The sequence below is a fragment of the Clinocottus analis genome, unplaced genomic scaffold (genome assembly GCF_023055335.1).
Source record: "Clinocottus analis isolate CAN_PGR_092001 unplaced genomic scaffold, fCliAna1.0.p SCAF_25, whole genome shotgun sequence".
Lineage (NCBI taxonomy): Eukaryota > Metazoa > Chordata > Actinopteri > Perciformes > Cottidae > Clinocottus > Clinocottus analis.
Window position 1 is genome coordinate 1,776,373 of NW_027175987.1, and position 28,000 is coordinate 1,804,372.

At 48.6% G+C, this 28,000-nt stretch overlaps 1 protein-coding gene across 1 annotated transcript; it reads left to right on the plus strand.

The window, feature by feature from the left end:
- The first annotated feature begins 562 nt into the window (after nt 1–562).
- On the plus strand, nt 563–28,000 carry zgc:92140 (uncharacterized protein LOC447854 homolog). The gene is made up of 6 exons (XM_068591130.1): nt 563–774; nt 13,722–13,851; nt 21,502–21,587; nt 24,075–24,142; nt 24,858–24,918; nt 26,461–28,000. The coding sequence occupies exons 2-6, from the start codon at nt 13,761–13,763 to the stop codon at nt 26,512–26,514; spliced, it is 360 nt and encodes a 119-aa protein (XP_068447231.1). The 5' UTR covers nt 563–774; nt 13,722–13,760; the 3' UTR covers nt 26,515–28,000.

Here is a 28,000-nt window from a genome sequence, read left to right on the forward strand (position 1 = left end):
TTCTTTCCAAAAGACCTGTGTCTATGAAGAGTGGGCGGACTCCCACATAAGATCTTCTGAGTCAACATTAATTATAATAGGAAAATATTCAGTATGCACTAAGGTGTTACTGGCTCACTAATTACAGCAGTGGTGGAAGAAGTGCTCATATATTTTAACAAAGGTATAAAAAAAAGTGCAATACTTTCCTGCATTCAAATTCTACAGAATTAAAAAGGTGCAAAAGTTGTACCTGCAAAATGTAAAATGTCTTTTTAAAGGATATTATTGCACATCATATCAGTGGATTACTTTTTCCCAAACATGCCATCGACATGTGAAAGCCACAGCTACTTTTCACTGAATTAAAGTAAAGCATAAATAACTCAAAGGCAAAGTGTTGTACTTGAGTTACACCAACTAGAATAAAGTAAGTATCTTCATGAGGAAAAAAAAATGTTTAAAAAAAACAACCACAATGCAATTTCAGTAAATGCGTTTCCCCCTGATCCTCCACCGCATTGTGTCCTACAAGGTGAACACACATCGCACCAGCATCAGACAGCAGCTCGGGTCCGGCAGTGATTGGTGAGTTGGTGGGGCACTCCTCGGCAAGATGGCTGCATTGCTGCGCGCAATAGTGGCATCCTGGTGAAATGACGCAAGCCACAGTTTACGTTCAGTCCTCGAGGCTCTGAGCTCTCCGCTCTCCACAGCGCAGATCCCGCCCGACTCGCAGCCGGAAGACCGACCCCGGCGATCCTCCAGTGGACCGAGGAGAACCGGTTCATCTGAGTAAGTACTCGCGCGAAATGACTTGTTAATGGTCTCTTCCCCCCCTCCCTCCCCACACAGCCCTCCACGGAGGTGTCACCGTGCCCTGCCGTGAAAAAGCCCCCCACGCGTCCGCTCGGGGCTCCTTTTCTCTCCCTCTTTTTACTCCTCGCTTTTGTTGTTGTTTCCTGCGTGCACCGTGATTCCCCGGCGCTTTCCTTCCTGCCTGCGCGCGGGGCTTCGCATCGGCCGATGTTGCGTTGTGTCGGCGGTGCTCGCTTGCAACGCGACTGCAGCTTTTATTTTTAAATATATATATATCATCATTTCACGGGCGATTAAAAAGCAACAAGGAAGGCATTTAAGGGATGTGTGTGTGTGTACGGTTCTTCGGGTGGTTTCTGTGTGTGTGTGTGTGAGTGTGTGTGTGTGTGTGTGAAGGCGCTCGGACAGCGTTGGCTCGGGCGCATTTGAAATTTTCCACACATCCTGGTCCGCTGTACCAGCCCTGTCCCCCGCTGCTCCCTCCTCGCTGCCGCCGCTGTGAGGCCGGGGGAGGCGAAGGAGAGAGGGGGAGTGTGTGTGTGTGTGTGGGTGAGGGGGGGGGGGGGGGGGACCCTGGGCTGACCGAGGCTACAGGCCGGTAACCTCTTTTCCTTCTTCTTCTTCTTCTTCTTCTTCTTCTTCTTCTTTTGTGGAAATGAAACCTTATGTGTCCACACACGGGAGCCCGTTTGCGCTCCCTCTGCCCACAGCTCTGCCTCCCCCTGTGGGGAACAAAGCGCCCAGTGTCTCCGTGCAGCGCAGCTGGACACAGCTGTTGAGCCGAGCTGCGGCCCCCCGGCCCCGGGCACAGGGCTCCGGGGCCGGGGGGCCGCTGCTGCTGCTGCTGCTGCTGCCCGGCCAGCCTGCCCCACAGCTCCCATGGCATGGCAGCGGGAGCCCCGTTGCCTCCTGTTGACCACCACACATGACCAGTAGGGTTTTAATGTTGTTGCTCATTACTGCTGTTGCAACGTGTCCGCCTCAGAGGAAAGACACAGGAGCTGCTGGTTAATAATAATAATATGAAAGTCACAGCAGCCGGAATTAGACTGGACATGCTGACTCATTTGCAGCTCATTAACTAAAACTCAGCCCGAGTCCGCTTCCAACGTCTCCCCGGCTCCACCGGCTCTCCTCAGACACCAGCATACACAGTGCATCACCATAGGGGCTCGATAACTGCTGCGTTTAAATGGGCCATATGGCCATTAGCGGCTGTAGATTACCCCGTGTGATCAACACCAGACCATCACATCCATTCTGTGTTTGTGCGGCGGCCTGGTGTGAAAGTAGGTTGGTGTGGCCAGTGGCACGGAGCGTAGCGTCCTGTCACCAGCGGCTTACATCAGGGTTATATGGGTTACAATCACGTACCAGCAATCCTGTGAGTGGATGTTGCAACCCCCCCCCCCCCCCCACCACCACCACCCCCTTCCATCCTCCCCTCCTCCTCCTGACTACTTGATTTATCTCTCTGTCTTCATCCATCTGCCCCCCTCACTTGCTCATCACAGAGCGCGCGCGTGTGTGTGTGTCTGTGTGTGTTTGTGTGTGCGCTCATGAGTCGTTGCTCACATATGGCTTATGGTTTCCGGTGGCTAGCCAAAGAGACTGAAACGCACTCCTCTTCACTCCTCTCTCTTCCTCTCCGTCTCTTTTTTTTAAATTTTTTTTACAAGGCATGAGGATCTATTCTTAGTCGTCATCTCCCCCCTCCATCACACCCCGCCACCCCCCTCCTCTTCCTCTTCCACTCAATCATCCTCACCATCATCTGCCCCGCGTCCGGCCCGTCCACCTGTGGCCTCCGTCACCTTGAGCTGATTAACAGCAGGTCAGGTGATTGCTTTGGCCCCTGTGCGGGTCATGATTCAACACCCGCGATGTCACTGTGTGAGGAGGTGGAGGGTTTCCATGGTTACCAGGATGTCTTCTCTGTGTGTGTGTATGTGTGTGTGTGTGTGTGTGTGTGGACGGGGGCGTGGGAGGGAGTTCCCATGACCGTCTCTTTCATCCAGTCTGTGTTTTGCTTCCCTCGTGCGTCGCGCTCTCTGACCGGCTCGGGGCCGTCAGGTGCGGACGAGCTCGCCTGTGTTGCGGTGCAGAAAGCACAAGGCCAGCACAACACGATCCCTCCGGCTTCTGTGCGTCTGCCAGTTTGACCGAGTGGCCCCCGCCGGTCGATCCGGTCGCCTGTAATCAATGCTCAAGCGGCAAAATGTTGCTGCGTTTAAAAACCCTATAAAAAAAAAAAAAAAACCCTGCACTTGTGTCGTTCTCACGTGGTCGGTTATTTCTGGTCCGAGTGGTTGTCTGCGTGTCTGCATTGCAGTCGACGTGCAGGCCGGTGGGATGCGGGCTATTTCTGCCGTTGGGCTGCTTTCCGATGGCTCGGCTTTTTTGAGTCTGCAGGGTTTGTCTGTGCAGCCCGCGTGCATGCTTTGCGCGCGTCCCATGATGCAGCAGCGTCTCTCTCTAGTTCCCCCCCCCCCCCCCCCCCCGACTGTGTTTACAGTGTGGTCAGAGTCCAGTTGGGATGGGACGTAGAGACAGTACTGACTTTAGCTTGGTAGTTTTTTTTCTGTCTTTGGTTTCTTATCTCTTATTGTCACTCTGAAGTGCTGTGTGAATCCCTGCTCTGTGTTTTCCCATCAGGCAGAATGCATCTGCTTCCCATCTCCTCCGGGGATAAAATGGTTTCTGATGGCATCACTGCAGGCCTTCTCCTTGTTAATGACAACTCCACTGTTGGTCTTTAATGGGGCGTTCAGCCTTTAATAAAAGCCCGAACATTTGCTCTAAAGACAAGCGATAAGGGAAACTACAATGACAACAAACAACCTGCTGTCTTGGGTTTAATATCGAGTACAGGTGGGAGTACCGCTCAAGTTCGCATGCCATTTTACTCTTCCGGATGGTGCACCGCCGTTACTTTATGTAATATTAAAATGTGACATTTATTGTGCAACATTTGTTCGTTGCAGTTGCTTTTCTATGTGGGATCAGTCTTTTGCTGTAGAAAACACAACGTGCCACTGCGGGAACTAAATATGTAGAGTTTTGATTTTGCTTGACGCCGCAACGTTGGCGTGATCTCCATCGTTTTGTTTGTAACAAACTGCAGAAAATAATGAAAAGGGCCCCAAAGATGACATTAAAACTATCTTGCTTGGTCCCACCAAGAGCCGTCATGAAAAGATATTCGGTCTACAGTGATATAAAGAGTAGACGCACATTTGAGCAGCTGGAAAGAGTGAGTGTTTGGCATCTTCGCTTGACAAAATCTCATAAACAACTACCATAACAGTTTTTCGTAAATTGACGAATCAATTCCAATCTGCTAAGTTCCTCAATTTACTATTATTTATGACAGAAAAAAACCCACAAATTTTAGGAAACTAGCCAATGTTTGCCATTGATGGCTTTAAAAATGACTGAATACATGAACCGTTTATAAAAAGAATTGCTGATAAATAGTTGATGATTTAATTGTCTGTCTGTCTGTCAACTAATTGATCCATTTCCGTTCCAATATCGGGCGTGCTGGGACTACAAACCAAGCAGTTTGGTCTCATTTAATGCATAACCGCTGTATGCTTCCTCCCCTCAACCCTACGCATATGAGCTGCATATCAATATTCTGGTAATGACTTCACTCCCATCATCCGCTACAGCTGCTGTCAACGGGTTGTGAATGACAACAACCTCATGTTCGCTGCCATTGGTCTCCGTTGAATAGTTCCTTTTTTTTTTTTTGGAATGAAAGGTTTCCGGCGCTGTGTGCGAGTGCCACAGCGCCGGATGACGGACGAGGAGAATCCCTGGTTTGCATGTTGAAAGAACAGCGTTGCCGCGTTGCCGCGTTGCCGCGCCGGCCGGCCTGCTCGCCGGTGGGAGGGCTCGAGCCGGCAAGCGTCTCCGTGCGCCTCAGTCGCGCACAGGCTGACATCCGAGAAGTATCCTGCAGCACGCTCGCCAATTACACGAGATTGATATTTATTTTCCTCGGCTGCGATTTCTAATTAATATTAATGGTATTCTTTTGTCGTTGTTGTTGTTGTTGTTGTTGTTTTGCCTGGCGGTGGGCCGGGTTGTTAGCCATTCAGATGGCTTTGGATGAGCAAGCATGAGCGTGTTTGACCTCGTGGAGGCCTCGGCTCTATCTGCCGTGGAGCAGCAAGCGGCCCGTCGGTAAATGTGATGAACAAGCACTTACTCACTCGTACTAAACTTGAATACATCAAAATACAATCAGATCGACAGTGAGAGGCAGTCCTGCAAGCCAACACAACAGACTCACTGAAGTCCTAAAATACACCTGTTGAATATACATCTTAAGAATCGAATAGAAAGGTTAGGCCAGTGCGTGTGAGAAAAGCTTTAATGAAGCCACCTGATGCTCCTGCTTTCCTCTCTTTCTTGACTTGGTTGTGTTTCGCAGCGGGAAGCCGCTAAGTCTCGCTGAAGCATTTCGTCAGGTGCGTTCTCCACCCTGTTTTGATCCGGCTCCTCACCCGCCAGTCACCTCAGGCCCTGACCTGCTTTTTACTTCGGTCCCAAACTGGGTGCAGCAGAACAGAGTCGCGTCGGAGAGAATAAAACCGGCGCGACTACTTGATTTCTGCTCTTTCGCGGCGGGGGTTGGGGGGGGGGTGAAACCGTCTCGCTCCCCTGAGAAGCAAGCACATAGTACAAGCGCCGGCCGGCAAACGCAGGCCTCGGGGGAGACATCCTATCCTGGTTGCACCAGGTGAAACAATCGGTTTGGTTCTACCTGGACCACCTTCTGCTTTCGCTGCTTCTTGTTTTGTCTCGTTCGGCCTCTCCGTCTCCCTCCTCCGTACGCTCAAAGAAAACCTGCGCGAGCCGTGCAGACTTCTCGATTTCAGCTCGACTGTTTTTTTGTGTGTGTTTTTTTTTTTTTTTTACGGGCCTGGAGTCAAAAACACAGGCCTCTTGCCAATGCGAATGTATGTAACGACTCGTCTGCAACCTGCTCTTGTTCCTTTACCAGCACATGCCTGGGTTATGCGCAATGTGCCTCTCATTGTCAGTCACGCGGCCCGGCTACAGTTTCACCCCAACAGAACAGAGGAGCTCCTGTATCTACCTTCTTCTCCCCTGGTCCACGCCCAAGCCTCCCTCTTTGGCCACTTATCACGCTCATTACAACAGTAAGGGAGGGGAAAGAGACGCCGCTCGCACAACAGCAGACACTCAGACACACACACACACACACACAGAGAGAGAGAGAGATGTACACTTAAACTCGGGAGAAGCCTTTACTGTCCACCAGCCAGTGTGTCTGTGTGTGTGGGTGTATGTATGTGTGTGTGTATGTGTGTGTGTTGGCTTGGCTTCCCAGGCTTGTCAGACTGATGGAGTGCTTAAACTAGGACAAGAGGAGAGGTGCAGCATTTGCTGCCTGGCTTGAGTAAATATTATGGCGCGTTGGCCCAGGAGTTGTACTGAGACTCTGCTCTGTCACAGCGAGGTAGCGACACACTCGACACACTGCAGCAGCACATGACGTGCGCGAAGCAGCTTCGCGCACGTCATTTAGGTTGGTTTTTTTTTGTTTTTTTGGTTGTTGCTTTTGGAGCAAACTTTCATGTTGAATTTGTAGGTTATTCATTCGGCGGGCGGGGCGGGCGCAGGGGGGAGGCGGGTGGGTCTCGGGTTGGTCGACATGCGCGTTGAGGTGATCTACGTTTATCAGTGGTCGGAGATTCGGCTCCTGACATTTAGACATGACGCAGGAGGGGAAAGTACAAGTGTAAACAATCAAATTCATAATGGCTGGATTCCATTTGGCTGCTTGGGTTTCAGGGTCCTGGTCCCGTCGGCCCCTCGTCGGCTCCCGTCACCGTCGGGGCCGACGAGGGACGCTTGACTGGGACACTTGACTGGAACAGAGCCATCGCTAATGTTCTAAGTCACCCCCCCCCCCCCCCCCCGATCTTTTGTGACAATGTCGAAGTTTCATATTTTATTCGCTGTCATTCCTGTCTGGTTATTTTATTCATGGTTTCTCTTTTAAAGCTACTCCAAAGAGCTTTCATTTGGAGTTGCATTCGGCGGTCCTTGTGGACAGAGGCGGTAGTGTTCCCGAGCGCCAGCGTCTGGTTTTATGCAGGTCGAAGGCGGCGTCGAACCCGGATCTGGGTCCGGTCGCTGGAGTCTGAGCCGAAGGAGTTTCTGGTCAACCTGCATGTCGTACATCATGGTGATTCCTCCAGGAATCTGACCCGATGACAAGGCAATAAAGAACTAAATAGATATTGTTTGTCTCTCTCGAGGTCATGTCGAGGCCTCGGTATTAAAATGAGACGGTTTCATAACCCTACATATATATCATGATGTATATTGATATCATGACATAAAATAACAGGCCGAGAGAGGTTTCTATCCACTCCTATGTTGTCATCATTCCAAGATATAAGCAGAAAAACGATAAACACAAACACTCTGCACAGACGGTAACTTCATATGGCAATATTGATACGTTAACGTGATATGAATTGAAAGCGGTCTCTACCTCTGTGTTATCGACAGGGCAGTTTTATATTTCATGGTATTTCTGCAGCCTCCTTTTTCCAGCGGCGGGTCGCCTCTCCTCTAAGAAATCCCGGTTTTCGCGGCCACAAGCGTCATAAAAGCAATAGACATTGTTTACGAGACGCAACATTAACCTCAAAGGGAGGAGGAGGAAGAGGAAGAGGAGGAGGAGGAGGAGGAGGACCACCAGAGGCGTCGAGATGTGCGCGGCTTGCCTCCCGACAACCGTTTCACCACCAGCACACACTGCAACGCTTTCCGGCCGGCGAGCACGGAGCCGATGAGGCGGCCACAGGTGCACGCTCGCCCTGTGGCTTGGAGCGCCACTTCCCCCCCCCCCCCGCCCTGTGCTCTCAAAATCTCCGCGTCTTATACCAGGAAGCTGAATCGCAGCCGGCCGCTCCTACTCCCAGTAGACCTGCGGGAGCTGATAAACCCACAAGGCAATCGGATCCGGTCACAAATGAATGCTAACGTGTTACATTTGAGTGCCCTTTGCTCTCTTTTGCGTTCGCCCAGCCAGTTTTTCAGGCTCGGCGGCGGCGGCGCGCTCCGCCTCTGGCACAGCCCTGTGTTTTGAGAAACGGCACACTGCTCAGCCTGTGTGCACGGCTTGTGTTTATGCAAGTGTGTACGCGGTCCCCTCCCCCTCGCCCCTCCACCTCCACCCGAAAGTCCTTTTGAGTTCCCCCCTTTGACCAACTGACTTCCAGAGAAGGCCCATTCACACGGCAGGGAATAGGTCAACACCCACCTCACGGTACGCAGGCATGGGCAAGCCTGTGTGTTCGCCGAATCATACTCATTTTGAGGGCTTTGGGCCCTTGCCACGTGCTATCCCTTTTGGCCTTCCCGTGCGTTGCGCAGCAGTGGGGGGCCCCTTTCGCGCGGCCCAGGCTTAACGTTACCGCCGGGGCGCTTCCAGGATTGCTTCCAGGGTCGAAACGCTCGGCCAAATCTGTAAGTTTAGCTCCGAATGACGCCTGCAGGCTGACATGGTGGCATTATTTCGATCTCTAAATTAGGCTACTGCGTTGCTTTGGCCAGTGTATGCGGCCCGTGATGAATGTTGAGCATCTGGAGCGAGTCGCGTGGATCCCGAGGTGGTTGTGCGTGCCAGTTGGTATTAAGGACTCTTATCCCCTTCAGACGATGTGATGTTTATCAGATCACGTCGGCTCAGCTTGTGCGAGTGTGTGTGTGTGTGTTGTGTGTGAGGAGACGGCAGGAGCGAGCGATAGTTGGTTGCCGTGAGGGTCTTAGCTGAGTCACCAGACTAAGCCTGTCCCATTGACACACTTCAGCGTCTGCAGGAGGAGGCGAGCCGGAGAGCAGCTCGGTCGTCCCGTGGGTTAAATCAACACTGTGCAACGCCCCGCTGTGGTCTCGCATGTGGCAGCGAGCGGCTCCTTTTGGGGAGAGCTCGGGGCGGGCTGGAAGTGCATGCATTTATGTCGTCGTACGAGATGCAACAGAGTCTTGTGTTCCTCCACCGCGGTCGTTTTCCTTCATTGCAGTCGTTTCCCCCGTTTTCTTCATGCGTGCGATCGCCTGATACAGATATGTCTATTTGGGTTGCACATTGTGGAGAGTTCAATCAAAAAGTCATTTTCCTCTCTCTGGTTGTTTTTCATTTGACAATTTTTTTTTTTTCTTTCCCCGAGCATTGATGAACCAGACTCTGTTTGAGGAAATCTGGTGAGGAAAAATGAACACAAGTTTGTGGAGCGGAAGATCATTGCGTCGCTATCGAGGGTGGGAAATAATTGCTTTTGACGCAACAAAATCAGAACAAAATTTTAAAACGAAGAGTCTTTTAATGGTTGATGGTATTGAAAGTACTTTATTTTGAACTAATGTACAGCGTCTTCCATCAAGGCAAGCGCCCTATAAAAATCCTTAATGGACAAATGAGGATGTTCCTCAGGATTTCCTGAGTGTAAAAACTAATAAAATAAGTTGTTCTCCCTACCATACAAGTGACTTGCGTGTCACTGAGGCATCCCTCCATCATCGGCCTTATTACAGGCCACCGTTATTTATTCCTAGCTGTATTTGGCTTTGTAATGGTCGCCCTACTAGCTTCGGCTTATGCGTATAACCCAAGTAATAGCAGCTTGGCTTCCAGATTCCCACAGCCTAGCATTATCCCTGCACACAACAATGGCTCCGGGACTGCTGGGTCTATTTTTAGCCCGCTCCTACTCTCAATTTGATGTTTCAATACACACAAATCAAAGCCCTTCAAACAGATGCCGCCCACTCACTGGAGACCCTTTTGAAACTTCCCCCCCCAAAAAAAAAAAATCTATCAAGGCTGCTCAAATTTCTCCGTGCACTTCCTTCAGTGGATCCAGACGGGAGTCTCTGTGCTTTGCTGATCTAATATTCACTTCAGTTCTACACTAATAGCCGGGAGTTGGCTCCTCTCTCAGTGGCCGCTTGTGCCTTTTTTTTTTTTTGTGTGTGTGTGTGTAACCGTCTCTGGCTTTTGATTCACGGTGCTGCGATGCTCTAACAGATGACACGCAACCCCCGCGGCAGAGATTTCCGGGTACACACCTCGTCCTCCTGCGCGCAGAATCCTCATCAGGCGATTGCGCCGGAGAAGATTATTATTGAGACTTTTGTTTGCGACAACGTGCCAGAAGCAGCACTAAGACCTGCTGTGTGTGTGTCTCTCTCTCTCTCTCTCTCTCTGTGTGTGTGTGTGTGTGTGTGTGTGTGTGTGTGTGTATGTGTGTGTCTGTCTGTGTGTCTGAGCCATAGTTGAGTTGTGCTGTAGTCCTAGTAACAGCCTGATAAGCTGCTCTCTAGACCAGGACGCTCAGGCCTCAGGTGACACCACACACAACCAGAGCTTACGTGTGTGTGTGTGTGTGTGTGTGTGTGAGTGTGTGTGTGTGGGAGAGAGAGAGTCTGGATTGGCTCTCCCAAGGTAAAGCCTCCTCTCACCCACGGGCCCTTTTTGAGAAATGCATGTGTAAGCTCTGCTCGAGCTCCAGAGATATTGTAATTTTACTTGGAGAGTTGAGAAAGAGCTTCACAAATTCCCTCACCCTCTACTGCACACACACACACACACACACACACACACACACACACACCCCACACGTACGCTCTCACCTTCTCAATCTCATCATCCAGCAGCCTGAAGAACTCCTGCTGGCTCTCTGACGTGTGAATACAGAACGAAAGGCGGGTTCATTTACTCGGGAGACTTTATAGTTTTGATTATGACATTGTGCTCACCACCGTGCTGCCACTTTTAAAAAGGAACTCCAATTTGAACAAATTCAAATTCAGTGCAGCCCACATAACTGAATCCTGAACTATACGCTTTGATGTGGTGTCAGCTTCTTCCCCTCTGTGATAACCATGAGAACATCATTGCCTAGTTTACTGAAATAGCTGGAGCCCGTCATAAGTAATAAGAGCTCGCTTTGCTGAAATGTCAAATATATATTTGAAGGCAGCGTCTCAATTACAGTTTCTCTCCCAGAAATCAAGGAGGAATACATCTTTCATATCAAACGTAATGCTCAGTATGGAATTCATGGTAAGAATTCTCTCTGAAAATGTCTTTTAAGGAATATATAATACATGTGCTGTGATGTGTTTTAAAAAGGACAGATACATCAGGGATCTGACTTTTTTTTTAATGATTCCAAGTATTGTCAGCCGTATCGGGCCCAAAACGTTTTGTTTTGGGTTATTAAAAAGCCAGCAGAGCATGAAATGCATCATGGGTGTGAGTCAGCGTCTGCTTCACTCTCACACTGCGGATTTCAGCTTTGGACAGATCATCACAGGTTGAATATTTGATTATTTTCACACCTTGAAATAGTAGTTTTGAGTTTTTGGTGAGGAAAAAAAAAAAAGTGACTCATCTGGGATCGTAGTGAAAGAGAAAGTCGGCCAAGTTGTCATCCAGCCAGCAGATTACGGGATCTGAACCGCTTCAGAAACCAAACTGAAAGTGAATTCACAGTCATGCTCCTTTCTTTATCGTCGCATATCGAGCCGGGACCTTTACTTTTGTGTAACGCTCATCTTTGAGTTGGAACGGCGGACAGAACTACGATAAGAAGGCCCCTGTCTTGCTAAACTGTAGCGACCCTGTAACACACCTGTGTGTCGTGTCCAGGGGGCCGGAGGAAACACCGGCGGCCTCCTGTCGACTTCAAACGCTCCGAGGCTCGCTGAAGGAGGGAGGAGGTGCAGGCGGCGCTCTTTTGAAGCTCTGTGAACCGTCTTCCTCTCGGGCCTCTTTCTATCCCGCCTATTTTTTTCCCCCATCTTTTTCCGTCGGCCCTGTCTCTCTTCATCTCAACCCTCCTCCGTCTCACTTTGTCTTCTCTGCCGCTCCAAAAAAGAAGAAAAAAAAGCCTCTTTGGCCCCCTCAGCTCTCCTCCTCCTCGTCCTCCTCTCACTAATGTACCAAAGCTGCAGATATCATTTTAGTGATGGTTAATTATTGGCTGTGTGTGTGTGTGTGTGTACGTCTGTGTGTGTGCGTCAGCCGTCAGACGGGCTCTGTCAATGACAGCATATGGCGCGTGTGTGAGTTGCATGGAGACGCTCTGTAACGTAATGTTTCTGACGGTGTGTGTGTGTGTGTGTGTGTGTGTGTGATTGACTGACGGTGACGCGTCGCAGGTCTTCTTCTCTTTCCTCCTCTCTGAGCGGTAATGAAGTGACTCACTCATCAGGTGTCGGCTCCCGGTTGCTGAAAGTGAAAAAGCACGCTTCCCGCGTGTGTTATTGAGTAATGTGATAAGCGGCCGTACGTCACGGTCGTCCGGGCCTTTTCTTTCCGGTCGACTCAATTTGCACGTTCGTTTGTGACGTTGATGGCTTCGCGGACCTTTTGTACCGCGAGGTCAAACGACCTAATTGGCCTCGCCGCCGTCTCAAAGAGAATCTTATTCACGGGAATATTTAAATCTCACCAATGCAAAAAATATCTGCTTTTTTCATTGATTTATTTCGGGGCGCATGTTTTTGCTTGAAAATGGTTGATTTTATTCTCACCCGCGTGACGCTAAGAGGGAGCCGTTTGGTTGAAGGATCATGTTTTTATGAGTTTTACTCGTTTTCTGTAAGTGACCAATTTGATTTTTTTTCAACAACGGATCAAATGATTCATCGTAATTTGAAAGGGACAAACCGTGTCGCTCGCGGTGCTGCGATTGCCTTCAGGCTACGTGGCGCAGCTTAGCATCTTTTAGCTCATTGTTTTGGTTTTTTTTGGGGGGGGGTTCATTCTTACCTCATCTCCAGCCAAAGCGGGCAGCTATTTTAAGTCGAGCAAGCTGCTCCAAACCCCGACTGTACGCCGGCTTCCCGGCACCACACAGCAGGCAGACAGAGTTAGAGACTAGCTGGTGACTATAATGAAGCATTTAGCAGCTAATGAGTCAGATATTTCCCTCGGGAGTTGATGGAGATCAAAACAGAGCTGTGAGGAGAGCGAATATTGCTGCGTGTCTGCTGGATGTCTAAATAGTCGACTGCGTGCCTCCACATTCGGCATATCGTCGATAACCTCTTAAATTATGACCTCACGTAAACATCTAAAATCATTTAAGGCTTTTGTTTGCATAGTTGAATCCATTTTCTGGAGTACTGAAACAGTTCTGCTTGTTGTTTTTTTTGCTTTCTTGGGATGGGAATCCTTCCCTTTTTTATGATTTGAAATTCAACCGCAATCCATTTGTTAATCCAAAAAAAGCATCATCAGCGGCGTTACATAATGCAATACCTTAATCTAATACGAATCTAATCAAAATGCTAATTCATTTGCAGCTTCGAACCAGGTTGTTCTTGTTTATTCACCCACTCCACATCTAACGGCGGTGGCTATGTTTAGCCCCAACAGAAATAATCTGCGTCCCGCTCGTGTAAATGCTCTCTTCACTCTTCTCCCGATTATATTAAGGTCTCAACCCACATTTGTGGCTCTGAACACCAGGTGTGAAGTAAACACTTCTGTGCAGCGTGTTTCCTGGCTCCAGGTCTCCGGGACCTTTTTTTATTTATTTTTCTCCTAGATAAATAAAGTGTGGCATTTTCTAGCACCCCGCTCCGAGGTGTCCTCTTTCTGAAGGGGAGGGTGGGAGGGGGGGGGGGGGGTTCAAATCTGTAAAAGCTGTGGCGACGCAGGAAGAAAACACTGCGTGAAGTGTTCCACAGTGACTGCCGCTGTTTTTTTTTTTTTTAGGAATAAAGAAGAAGAGGCGAGCTGAGTGACAGCTGTCACCGCTGAACAAACGGCTTTTGATGTCCTATTTAAAAAAAAGAAAAAAGTACGTCGTGAAGCGCCGGCGTTGCTCATCTCCATGTTTGTCTCCGTCCTTGTCCAGGTGAGAGTGAGATGAGGAGAGGCTTCAGAGTGTGAGGCCATGGGCTGCACCTCGGCCAAGCAGGTGTCGGCCGTGCCCAACGATGAGGAGGGACGCGGCAAGGCCTACAGCAACGGAGACCTCTTCACTGGTTAGTATGCACACACACACACACACACACACACACATGCAGAGGGAGTTGTCAATAAAAGCTTCACGGCACCATTTCACTCCAGTTAATTGCTCAACGCGGCCCCGGTTGCCCTCGCAATATATTCTCTGTTGTTCTGGAGCGTTGGCAGAGCGTTGAGTTCTCCATTTGAGACAATAACTGTCAGCGCTGCGGTTTTATTGGCGCTGTCTAGGTCCAGCGCGCCCGTCAGGGAAGGGGAAGTTAGTCGTGGACGTTAGCCGCGCGCTCGCGCCGCCGTCTCTGGGCGATCTTACTCTTTTAGTCTTTGGAGAGGAATGGGAAAAACAAGAGAGGTGAGAGTGGAGTAACCACTAAGCTTCCATTAAGGAAGAGGCGATGAATCGATGGGTCCAGCGGTTTCCGACTAAGAGGGGTCAAAGGGACGGCAGATGAACGCGAGCGTGGCCGCCCTTTCAGGTTTGTCCTCCAGGCCAGCGTTGGTCCTCTTCTACAGAAACGCTTTGCGTTTCCTTTTGTTGAAACGCATTATTACATCCCGGCAGCAATCAAAAAAAAAACAAATGCACTGACAAAAAAAAAAAAAAAAAAATTGTGATTGTCGCAGGACCGTAATAAGCTCGTCCAATCATTGCAGGGTTAGGTAACCTCTGACGAGGAATCCCAATCAAGCCCCGCTTCAAAAACCTCAGGGTTATTCGATGGACTTCACAGAATTGATTAATGCAGGGTGAGAGAGAGAGAGAGAGAAAAATAATCAACGGAATAATCTGTAACGAATATGATTGTCAGGGGCCGCTCTAATAATAGCTGGCGGGGCTGTTGTGCAACCAGGGACAGAAATGAAAGTGAAAGCCAGAGACGGAGAGAGATGATGGGTTGGTGAGGGAGGAGATTAACGGCGATTAAGAATTAGGCGCAACACTCTGGTATGGACGCACGCGGGCGGGTGGACGTGGCAGATGACGATCCGCAGGAGGTCCCCTCTCTCTCTCTCTCCGTCATCCCTCTCAGACCCTTCTCCCTCCCTCCCTCCCTCTCTCTCTCTCTCACCCTCTCCCGGCGACTCTCGTCCCTCTCTCGTCCCTCTCGGCACGTTCCCCTCGTCCGCCTTCCCCCCTCCTGTGACCTCTCCGCTCTCCAGTCTTGTTTCCCCTCCTCGTCTTCTTGAAGGAGCAACAGAAACGAGGCGGGAGACGGGAGGGAGAGATGGAAGGAGTGGAGCGCTTTTTTTTCTTCTTCTTTTTTTTTTTCCTTGAGAGAGAGAGGAAGGGAGAATGACGTGTGTCGACGCTGTCGCTCTTCTCTCTCTCTCTCTCTCTCTCTCTCTCTCTCTCTCTGAAACCTTCTCTGTCTCGGTCAGATCGACTCTTCCCTTCCCCTGCCCGAGGCCCCGTTTTTCCTTCCCTCTTTCTCTCTGTCTCTCTCTATTTTGGGTCCTCTGCACAGCCTCTTCCTCCTCCCTCTCTTCCTGCCTTCATCCCCCCCCCAACCCCCCCAGTGCTTCTTCTCTCCCCGGCTCTTTTCCTGTCTTCCTCTGGCACAACATTGGGTCAGAGCCTTTTGTCCTTTCACCTCTCCTCCTCTCTCCTCCCTCTTCCTCCCATCCTACCCCCCAGTGTCACTGTCACTTGGTTAAAGGGGACTCCGGCGTGGCAGTGGCTGGGCCAGACTACTGTTTAACTGTGTGTGTGTGTGTGTGTGTGTGTGTGTGGAGGTGGAAAACAGACGTGACCTGGATAGTGTGGATTATCCCAGGCCCCCAAAAAAAAACGCCCTTTCTTCACGCCCCCCCCCCCCCTTTTTCTTCATCTCATCTTCATCCAGTCTTATCTCCGTTTCTTCCTCACTTCTACATTTGACCTCGTCTTCCTCTGCAGCGTTTCGGTCCTCGTCTCGAACCGCGTAGTCACTCTTTCCCACTAAACTCGCTGCCCTTTCCAACCCCGTCAGAGCTGCTTCACTGCGTCCGGTCTCCTTCTCATGATCGAGGCAGAAGAGATTGGTTGCTTTTGCTCGGTCAGCCTCCCGCCTACACACTCACACACACACACAAATCCACCCCCTGTAGACAGTGTGTAAGCAGGTGTCCATCTGTTTGTGTCCATGTATGTTTTTGTGTTGCATATCGGCGTATTAAGTGAGTCGGTGAGCCCTCATCTCACTCGCACTGATCCGCCTCCAACAGATTGTCTGCCAGTCAGTCTGTCTGTGTGTGTGTAGTTGTGCGTGTGTGTACGTGTGTATGTGTGTGTCCCAGATATTCTGACTGCCCGGTCTGTCAGGCTCCGGCCACTAGCCTCCACCCCCCCCACCCCCACCCCTCTTCTCTCCATCTCTCGCACAATAACCGGAAAAGGCTGAGCTCCATTACACAAACACTGGAGGACGCCGAGGGAAAACAGCAACACCCTTCACAACATCGTGCTATTGATGTGTGCGATAATCGCAGTCGAGGAGGCCAGATTAGAGTGGAGATTGCGCATGTGGGACCGCGGCTGTGTGTGTGTGTGTGTGTGTGTGTGTGATTGCGAAAGTGGCACCCTGGCCTGTACACGCAGCGTGGCGGCGTGCAGATTGCCCCGCTTCCTTTTTCTTAAAGAGCCGGTGTTGTTTGGAGGCGGTGGAGCAGCTGAGCGGCTCCAGGGTCCTCCGTCCTCCCGATGCGGCCGTCCCTCTGAAACGTTAATGTCCGACGGATTCAGTCCAAAACAGCTGCGAAAAAGAACCAACGCACTGTGTTTTTTTTTTCTTTACTCCCAGGGGAACGAAACAGAAAGTCTCTGATTTGTTCTATTAGTGCATCAAAGAAGCGCCGTCACTTCACTTACGCTGAGCTTTCTTCATCAACCCGTGAAGCGAGTCCTTGGAAAGCTCGCCACATAACGCCGTCAAAGAGAGCAGCTCCATCCTTGAGTGATAATTGTTGTTGTTGTTGTTGTGCCGGGCCCCATTTCAGAGAATTCCCTCCTCTTGCTCAGCACAAAACCCCAACGCACAACAAACACAGTCCCTGTGTACGGTGAAACAATTCCCCTTAAGGGCAGCACTCCGAAAGCGCTCGGCGTGAAGCGCCGAAAGGTGAGACGGCCCTCCTCGTCTCCGCCGGAGCGCCCTTTTGAACAAAAGCTGCTCGGCCGCCCCGGTGGAGCTGCTTGGTGGTTTGCTGCGGTCGCGTTGGGAAACTTCCAGGTGTGATTGTGCAGCAGGGCGTTCCTGGAAAGGAACATTCACGCTCGGTGAATTAACTCCTGTTGAATAAAGGTCAGATGTATTCACCAGATACACCAGATTGAGAACAGACATGCACCAGTTTTAGTGAAAGGAGAGCGGGCTGAAAGTATTTTTCTGGATGTTACAGTTTGTACCGCCACGTACTTACACGTGTACACACATGCAGTACATCGCACATGCAGTCGTAGTATAAATGTGAGTCAACACATCTATAATTTGCAGTGTATATACTACGTGTTTGGATGTGTATAGTGTGGTGAAGCCGGAATATGAAGTAGATTTACTTCTGTGTTCTGGCTTTATTCACATGATCAGGTAAAAAAACCAAACCAACTACGTCTGATCCTTTCGCAGTGTATTTGTTTTCATTTGTGATCTGGTTTGTGGCTTTTCGAGGTCTACGCGTGCAATCCGAATATCTGCAGGATGGGACTACGTCTGTTTTCCTGACATTTAAAAGTTCCTGCAAGCCCTTAAATGTTTGCACAGTCCAGTCTTTCTTCTGGCATTAGATTTCACTGATTCCACTCGTGGCAATTATTTTCGGCTCCCTCAAATTGCTTTCGGCATTTTAGATCATCGCCATGTGACAATATCCGCCTGGGACATCAGTAAAACCAATCCATCGCACCGTAGTCGACGACACAATCCGGCAATTCACTGATTTCAGCAGCATTAGGCTAATGAGAAAGTGCTGCTGCTCATACGGGAAACATAATGTATAATCTTTGACATTATGGCGCGAGGGAAAGGAATCTGCTGGTGAAAGACGTGTAAATATTGTGACAGATGGAACCAGAATATATAATCTGATTTATTTATTTAATTGTCTGGCAAATTAAATCTCAGTGTTTTCCCATTTGCTTACAAATCAGAACAGACTTATTCTGCATGTGCTTCTCGTCTTTTTTTTAAAATTCCCGCCAGCAAAAGATGTGGCATTAATATCTCTCGAGAACGTCATGCACAGTATTTTCTTTGTAAATTGATTCCCTCATTGTATCATGGGTATGCTTTTGTGTGTGTGTGTGTGTGTGTGTGTGTGTGTGTGTGTGTGTGTGTGTGTGTGTGTGTGTGTGTTCGAGACGAGACTTTGTGTTCAGGTGTAAATGTCACGGCCGGGCCGGTGGCTAAGAGGGAGGACGCACAGCGGGAAGGACAGAGTGACATCGCCACAGGACAGCTACAGCACACAGACACACACACAGACGAACACACACACACACACACACACACGCGCGCGCTCTCTCCAACATGACTATTTAAATGAGTCACACCCATGCAAAACGCAGCACTTGCACGAAAATGACAAACGCGCTGATTCAAAGACGCAGCTCCGTCTGAAATAGAAACACTCGTGTGCACGTGCTCGCCCCCCCTCACCCCTCCCGCCCTTCCCCGTGCACACGCAAAGTGAGTGTTTGTACCTTAAGGTCAGCGCAGAGCGCCGGCCTCTAATCAGAGATGAGAAAGACGTCCGCATCACAAAATCACGGCCTCTGAAAATAGTTCTTGCCTTTCATCTTCCCCTCTCCCCCCCCCCCTCGTGTCCTGAAGCGAGGCCGGGCCGGCATCGGCGTGACGAAACACCCTTGTCGTTTCTGGCGACGACGACGACTGCCGCACGCACACACACTCAAACACACACACACACACACACACACACTCTATACTCACACAGCATGACCAGTTTCTGCTCCTATCTGAACGGAAGCCTGTGATGTGATGAGTCTCGATTGGCGTACGCTGGGTCACTTTGATCCGCGTCTACCCGTCACATTAAGCTCAGTGGCTCTCCGGTATCAGGCCGCAGCTCACCCGAATGATCATTTTCTCCTCGGATCGCCGCTTGAAAACGTCCATTTAGATGTATTTGCGTGCCCCCCCCCCACCCTCCTCCGCAGCGGAAGCTAATTTTACCCCTTCCCCATCTATCAGTATTCACCTTAAGGTTCAGATTATATAGCTTGAAATTTATGCGGCTGGCTCCTGTAATGTGCTAGAGAGCAGAGGAGATGGACCTTAATTTTGTTTCCTTCTGCGCGTTTACAGAGCAGACCTTCGTGCAGTGATCCTGCCGAGTGTTATAAAACCGTTTTGTGCGCGTTTCAGCGTGTTCAGACAGGAGCCGACATGTTTACATTCCAGTTGCAAACACAACGGCAGAAGAGCAGTCTCTCCTTTTTTTTTCTTCTTCTTCTTCTTTCTCTCCAATCTGCCAGCTTCCCGCCTCCTTTCGTCCTCTTTTGCTCCCTTTGAAATTATTTCTCGTCGGCAGCGTTTATCTGACAAACGCCGGGCGCGTTTGGCTCCACGGTGACGCACGTGTCCGATGTAGGAACGCAGACGCTTGTGCACGCAGGTGATCCAGGTGCTGTGTGTGTGTGTGTGTGGGGGGGGGGGGGGGGGGGGACCCCTCAGCCGAGTACAAAGTGGCACAGACATGCGGATAAACAGAAAGATAGGCGAGGGAGGGGGAAAATACAAAGTGTGCAACTGATAAGGGCGAGAGGTGTGTGTGTGTGTGTGTGTGTGTGTGTGTGTGTGTGTGTGTGTGTGTGTGTGTGTGTGTGTGTGTGTGTGTGTGTGTGTGTGTGTGTGTGTGTGTGTGTGTGTGTTAGACTCTCTGCTGCTTTATCAGTCCAACAAGCAGGTAGTCAGCAGAAATGTGTGCTTCAGTGGCTCTCTGCTCAAGGTCAGGTGGGCTGTGGTCTTCAGTAAACTGCTGTATATCGAGTTTTAAATGTCATATCGCGTTACATCACCGTCAGATTCATAGTCAGGCCGGGCAAGATATTGATGTGATATCGCGATACGAGACTAGATGTCATCTTAGATTTTGGATATTGTCTCATGGCTCATACTGTGCTCATGGGAAGTGTTTCTGAACATTCGAGACTGTGTTTGGCTTTTCGTTATGAAATGCATGGTACTGATTATTTATACATACTCCCATTGTGTAAATATTTTTTGTAAAAGCACCGATGATCAACCCCTCCTTTACACATATTGTACTATTTGATTTTCTATTTGATTTTCTTGTTGTATTGTCTTGTATAAGGTTTGTTTTGGGTCTTTCAGCTCTTTTTTTTTGTTTTGCCTTAATGCAGTTAGAGCTCACACAAAAAGCCCTTTGTCCCTATTTAGTGTAAAGTGTATTATATTAACTGATATTAAGGATATTCAGTTATTAATTCTGATTTATAGAGTAAACTAAATTACAGTATATGCTAAGCAATAGTGACTGAGGGGCTGTGATATTGACAATGGTGTTGGTTGATATTGATAAATCATTTTCACACTTTATGTACTCTATTGAAAGTAAATCACATTTTCCTAAAGTTCAAAATAAAGTCGCCGAATTTGCTCCATTTCTGTGACCGACGGTCCGAAAGATATTCAGTTTACAAAAGCAGGAGTCAAAGAGAAGCGGCAAATGATCCCGACTGAAAAGCCGGAACAAGGGAGCGTTTGGTATTTGTTGCTTTGGGGCGATTAATTGATTATCCGTATTGAAATGTTTAGCCGTGCACTGGCGGTTCATTGCCAAATGCAAAGTTGAAGTCGGCAGGCGCTCCAAATAAAACTGTGAACGCGGTAATGATGGATGTACAAATACTGCCAAACACGTGTATTTCAACACGTGATATTTAGAAATGACAATGTATAAATGTTGTACAATGTTGGCTTACTCAAACATGTTTGTCCTGACCGTATCATCAGAGGTCCTGAACCCTAGCCAGGTGATTCTGCACATTCAGGTGTATTGCCCTGATTTCGACCTCCTCTGTGATTTTTGTCTGCGTGCGGCGCAGCGCGGCGGCGGCGCCGTGTAGTTTTGAGGAAGCGTTTGTCGCCAGGGAGCTTGTCTTAACTGTCTAAGCTGTCCATGTAGCCTAGAAGCTGTTTGACTGATCTTTAATCCCCCCTCCAGCTCTCTCCTCTTTATCCGTCTTCTCCTCTGTCGCCCTCTCTTACTCCACATAAACGTGGATTCCCTCTCGGCTCCATTCTTTTTTGCTCTCCTCGGAGGAGACGCTGCTGCTTCGATGGAAAGGAGATGACTCGTTTCCTCCTCCTTGGACCTCCGCTGTCATGTCCGCTCTTGAAAGCACTGTGTCAGATTGCAGTTATCAGATTAGCCTGAACAAATTACAACTAAAATCAATGGTGTCGTCGTCGGTAATGTTGAAATAACGCGGTGGGGCCGATATGGCACGGTTCAATCATTTGAGCCTTTCGAGTCATATCCATCAGGATGAATGAGGCAAATCTGGTCAGTGTTTCTTCTCTGGAAGATGTTTGATGAATACATGTTGTTTGTTTCCCTCTTCCTTCCCTCTCTCTCTCTCTGCTCTCATCATGCCCCCCCCTACCCTCCTCCATCTCTCTCTTTTCAAACCATCCTCTCCTCAGACGAATACAAGATGAAGGGAGTGGAGGAGGTGAAGTACATGAGAGGGGAGGAAAACCGGGTGAACGCACGCAACCAGGAGAACCTGGTGAGACAACACACACACACACACACGCACACACACACTCTGACAGCCTGTCATCCTCACACGGACTCAGACCTTCACCTGACAGTTTATCAACTCGGGCGAACAGGCTGGTGTTTGTGTCCGAAGGCAGCCCCCGGCAGCCTGCGCACACACACACACACACACACACACACACATATTGTCTCTTGCACATGTGGAAAAACACACAGAGAGGCGCCTCACGCGCAGCTAGAGACAACATGCTGCCGTGTGTGGAATGCAGGGGCTGATCGCTTGGTTGGTTTGACTCCTTTTCCTGCAAAACCTTCAGTTTTAACAGCGGAAAGGAACGTAAAATGCTCAGTAAACAAGTCTGGTTTTTTTGGGGGGGGGGGGGTAAAAACTTGCTAAATCCGACTATACAATCCCCAATGCACATTTGACTTCCAATTTGTAAAGCGTGCACATGTTTACACCCTCATCAACACACGAAAGCATTTGAATAATGTAGTAGTAGGAAGTGCAATCCGGTTTTCAGTGAATCAACCGTCTGCTTGGCGAGAAACAGGAAGCATCGCAACTACAATGATAACAAAACAAACACTCTGCTGCTATTTCTCAGAAGTTGAACGAATACATTCAACACTTTTCCTATGCACGCAGAAAGCGTTTTGTTTCTCAGGACAATGCAACGAGAATCCATCCACCTGACATGAAGCTGCTGCTTGAACGGCATCAATAATACACGGGAACAAAAACGACGACTCGCAAAGCTGCAGTTTTATCTTTGAATAAACAAACTCAGCAGATTTAACTCGGATGAAGGTTGGTCACCTCGCTTGAGTTCCCCACACACTCGTGTGTGTGTGTGTGTGTGTGCGTGTGTGTGTGAATTCCTTACACCTCCAACGACTCCTGCAGTTCATAAAATGTGCTTCCTTTACAGTCGAATGGGCTGTACCAGGAAAACACACCTCACGTCTTGTGAAATGTTTTTTGTGTACACCAAATGGGTTTTCAACTGCAGTCATATATATATATAAAAAAAAGATAATAATATAAAGAAAAATAGACAAGTGCTCCTATTCTTCACGTGTTGAAATCAAAGCGCTTTGCGCACAAAAATCTTTTTTCTCGCACTAATTTGTTAAAATCCATGTCGGTGAACGCTTCACCTGACAGGTGCGACTTATCAAGATGCTGATTAGGCGGCTCGATGACGACACAGGTGCGCCTCCGGCTGGTCCCAACAAAAGGCCACAGCTGTTACTTGTGAATTGAACGTTCATTTTCCGACTCGAAGCCGTCTCCAATGTCGTTTTCCGAGAATTCGACGGCGCGTCCAACGACCGCGGGGTCGCGGGGTCAGCCGAGGTCCCGCCGCCTCCGGCTTCTCCACCGGCGAGATGGCCCGGGGCGTGCCACAAGGCCAGCTGTGGCTGGCGCCGTCGTTGCATATCAACGGCGGCGGCGGCGGCGGTGCGGTTGCGGGACGGATCGGCGAAACAGAAACGCTCTGACGCGGTCGCGAGGCTCTGACTGCGCTGCCATTCACCCGCAGCACATCACCCGATGTTGCGGCATCGCAATGCACCACCACCCCCACGTTGCAAGGATCTGTGCACCCTTTCTGGAAACTGAAGACATCCCGGTTTCTGGCGTGACTCATCACCCACGTCGGCGTTCCTCGTTCATATCCAGCAACGTCGATACGTCACGAGAAATGGTGACAGATGCTGACTAACACTTCTGATCGGGTGCCAGGAATCTGTCTTTCTGTAGCCCCAAGTGCATAAGTAGTACGAGTACACAGCTGTGTTGTAATCGTGCTGTTCAATCCGCACTCTGTCAGGTGGGTGGATTCTCTTAGTAAAGGTGAAGTATTCTCTAACGGGGGTTTTGAGTGAAATTAGCCTTTTGTGTGCATAGAAAAGGTCTCTGAGCAAGTTGCATGAAATGGGAGCGACAATCAAAGTGTATTTATATTTCTGTTCACTGTTTAAATGCACAAACTGAAGCAGTGTCACACTGCCGCTGGTTTATAGTACTGCAGCTCAGACACCGTCCTTTTCACCGGAACGGGCCGCAACCACGAGCAAAAGCACCTCTCGGCCTCTGAAAGTTGAAACTTGTCGGGTCACCTCCAGCACGGCCGCAGCATGTGGTTCCACCAGGATTTGTGTGTTTGGTTTTTTTTTCCAACCACAAGAAGCAGGTCGCAGTGCGTTTTGGTTGATGACAGGAGCAGAAAAACTGTCCGCAAAGCTCAGAAGGACATGGGGAGGGGACCGACCTTCATCGGTTTTATTACACCTACATGCATTATGTCAGCACCTGATGGCCTATGGCTGCCAGCTGGGTGAGGACATGATTTAATAACGCGGGTCTGATTTGACATGTGGTGTGGCTGTTTGATCTGAACTATTTTTGCCTGTTTTGTCAGCTGATAATGAAAACTAATGGTGTGTGTGTGTGTGTGTGTGTGTGTGTGTGTGTTTGCCTTTGCAGGAGAAGAGTAATGTGCAGTACAGGGGCAAACAGCAGAAAGAGGTCTCTTCAGCAAACATCAAGTCAAAGTAAGTGGCCAGTAGCAGTCTGTTAGCTGAAATAAATCTGGTCTGGTGAATACAAAATATATATGATCGACATATTAAAAGACATTTTTAAAAGGGTCAGTTCACCCAAATAATAAAACAAACTCATATTTTGTCTTTTACCTCTGGCGGCAGCCATGCCCACATTTTCAACAGCGGCGTACTTTTTCTTGTCACACTTCATCTGCCGAGGAAGCGCATGCACTATGATGGAAAGCACCAGAACAGCTACAGTGCTAATAGACGTTGTCGTGAGACTGTTTTGCCAGCTGACTGGGAAACGGCTTTCAAAAGGAGTTTAGTTCCAATGAAAACAATGCATTGTAATCCTAGTGTGTTGTAAGTTGGCTGAACTGCCCCTTTAATAAAACGTAACGTCCATTAAGATGGTGTGTGCGTATATTAGTATGTGCAGTAAGTGATGTACGGTGTCTGGTTTTTATAGCGCTGCCTCTCAGACTGTTTGTATATGTAAACATAATGGTTGTTGGTGGCTCCACAGTATTTAGCCTTTGGATTAGAGACTCGGTTAATACTTTCTAAAATAATTATTTAAATTCCTCCACAGCCTTTCTCACACAGTGTGTGCGTGCTGTGTGGGGGGTGTAATGGAAAATTCTCATGATGTATTTGTTGCCTCCCGTCTCCTCCTCGTCTCCAACTTCCTCTCCCCCCTCCTTCTCTCTCTCTCTCTCAGCATTCACACGTCAGAGAGCCAGCAGGAATTTTTCAGGCTGCTGGATGAGAAGATTGAGAAGGTGAGAGTGTGTGTGTGTGTGTGTGTGTGAGTGTGTGTGTATGTGTAGTAGGGAGGGGTGCATGGACCGGGTCTCTTGAGTGTTTAAAGAAACAGCTGGGTCTTAACATTTAAAGAGACAGGCTGTACTACAACAACATCCATTAGTCCCTATTGTCGCTCTTCTTACGCGCTCAGCACTCGGCCTCGCATGTGTGAGGGGGAGGATGGCCGCAGTGATGAGCTCTTACTACTCTTCGTCTGCCACTTCATCTCACTGACTGAAAAATGAGGTTGTGGTGAAGTGAGCGTGACTAATGGCTCTGGTGTGATGCATTACATTTTTCAACCTGCCTTGAAATGAGGAAAAAAAATCAATTGTAACGATATCCCAGAGTAGAAATACTTTGTTACAAAAGTACTGTATTTAAAATGTTTCTTATCTTGTTATTATCAGGAATATATGCTAAAAGCTGCTCTATTCAATATTTTAGTTTTAACTGTGGATTAAATGATTTTATAAGGTAAAGCAGGTTTCCCATATTAATGAACACTCCATGAACTATTGTGTGACAAGCGTTTTACAATGTTTACAAACTTTTCTGGTTACTTCAGCAAAAAAGCTGTAATTGACCAACAGTACACTATCTGCTCGGAACATTGTGGAGCATTTAGCAGCTAAAGACACCAGAAACGGAAGAGAAAAAAAATGGCAAGGGAATATTGGACTTCCCTAAAATATTGTCCAGAAATGCTAATGTTACACTTTGCTTGATGTGTGCTGCTACTAGCGATTCATTTTTAATCCTCAATCTGCCAATCATTTTAATTGTTTGTTGTACGAAATATAAGAAAATAGCGTGTGTGTGCGGGGGACTTTTTCACAAACGCAACATCCAAACGCCTAAGATGTTTTCCAAAATAGTTTATTTTGGCCAACAAAGAGATTTTCTACTCCTTTGCAAGCGAGTTACAGTTGTTTGGATGATTCATTTGATGCTCGCAAAATACCAAACAGTTGCAGATTATTTGACGAATTCAGAGACTATACCCGTCAGATAAATGTATTAAAGCTTTGAAATTTAAAATAAACTTGGGGGGGGAAAAGTAGAATTTGGCCACTGTACTTTTTAAATAGCGCGTTGTTTCTCTCCACTGGTGATTTTCAGGCTACTGCGGCTGCCTGTGATGTAAAGCCCAATTTAAATCTGGACGGCGAGCGCAGTCACTGTATACGAGCTGTCAGGCCGGCTCTTGGGAGGAAAGGATGGATGTTTGAGTTAGCGCTTCGTTATGATGGAAGCAACAAAGCAGCCTAACTGCCCACCTGTCAGCGCTTAACCGCCTCATCCAGTATTTTCTGCGCCCGTATACCTGCACAAAGATGAGGGTTTGTTTAAATGTGCCTGGAGTAACGGGTGCGTCGGGGTTTGACGCATGGAGACGGTTCAGAAAGGAGTCATTTAAAGGAGGTGATTACAGAGCATAGTTAATAGTTAACCGGAGCAAATTACAGTCGAAAATGATGCACATCTAAACTTCTCTCCAATCTCTTCCATTGCAGGGACGAGACTACTGTTCAGAGGCGGAGGAGGAGGAGGAGGAAGATGGGACATAGCACAGAGGCCCCCGAGATTCACCCTCACAGAGAGCCTCACAACGCGTGTGTGTGTGTGTGTGTGTGTGCCTGAGAGAGAGCTTTCAGTGTTTTACTAGTGATGGAACACTGTCTGTGTTGGTGTGAGCATGTATGTGTGTGTTAGTGTGTGCGTGTGTGTTTTTGGACGTATGGCAAAGATAGTATTTTAATCGAAAGAGTGGTGGATACATGTGAGAGAAAGAGAGGGAAAATGGGATGAAGAGCACTTTCTTCCGAGACTACAGCCTTCCTCACCCCTTCAGGCGCCTGAGCGGACAGATGGAGGTGGCGGAGCGATGAAGGGACAGACAGATGAAAGGAGGGAGAGGCGGCGGAGGACGTGACGAGCGGGAGACGCTCGGCTCAAACTGAGTAATTCCATCAAGCAGGACAACAGCGGCTCCTCATCCCTCCATCTGTCCCTCCGTATCTATCCGGCTGTACCTCCGTGGTTCGATCCTGAATATTTAACCCGTGCATTTGGACAAAGGAACTCCCAAATATGGAGCTCCCAGTGTGGACAAATGTCCTTGGTGCGTATATGTGTGTGTGTGTGTGGGAGACTGGGACTCGAGAGGAAAGAAGAAAGGAGGCCCCCGGGAAGAAAGAGGTGGTGAAGGCAGAGGAGTTGCGTAACACCACCAGGATCCACACTGAACTTTTTGGCCTGCCTACCTACAGCCAGGCCAACTGGGCCACGAGGGACTGAGAGAATGGGTGAGGGCGGTGAGGAAAGAGAATGGGAGAAGGTGTGATATTTTAATAAGAGAGAGTAGGGAGCGAGCCGGTGATTTTAGAAACTCTAAACTCCTCCTGCCTTCTGAAGTCAAGGACCTTTATTTTTTTTTTTTTTAAATTGTGTTTCGCAGCTACATGTTCGGTTATCCCTCCCTCCCCACATCTCCCTCCTCCCCTTTCTGATGTTATTTTCTTCAGTTTGTTTTACTCTCGGCTTCCTTTGTAGTGCATCATCATTACCGATTCCATCATCATCATCCTCCTCACTACAGCAGGAAGACTGAAGCTGTGTTAATTCAGATCATCTGTGTCTCAACCCAATCATCCTCCTTCAAATACCATAATACTGCAGACCCAAGCTGACACACACACACACACACACACAGTCTTTTATTGTACATATCGTAGCACACTTTCATTCCAACACACCTCAGCATGAACATATAAACCAAACACACACACACATTACTGTATCCCTTTTTATTTCACCAGCAGACCGTCAAGTGCATCATAAACCTCTTTCCAGTGTTCACACACACACACACGCACACACACACTGAGGCAGAAAACAGGGCTGAGCTGGAGGGGAGGATGCGTCGTTGCCCTGTAGACACAGATCACATTTTTTTTGTTTTTGTTTTTGTCATCTTTACCGGATATTTCCTGTTCTATTATTTTTGAATACCTTTTTTTTTTTCTATTAAAAATAAAAACGAAGAAGCTCTTA

Excerpts from the sequence above, each read along its gene's own strand:
- zgc:92140 (XM_068591130.1), top strand. The coding sequence starts at position 13,761 with ATGGGCTGCACCTCGGCCAAGCAGGTGTCGGCCGTGCCCAACGATGAG. Across the intron at positions 13,852-21,501 it reads CAACGGAGACCTCTTCACTG|ACGAATACAAGATGAAGGGA; the intron begins GTTAGTATGCAC and ends TCCTCTCCTCAG. Across the intron at positions 24,919-26,460 it reads TGGATGAGAAGATTGAGAAG|GGACGAGACTACTGTTCAGA; the intron begins GTGAGAGTGTGT and ends CTTCCATTGCAG.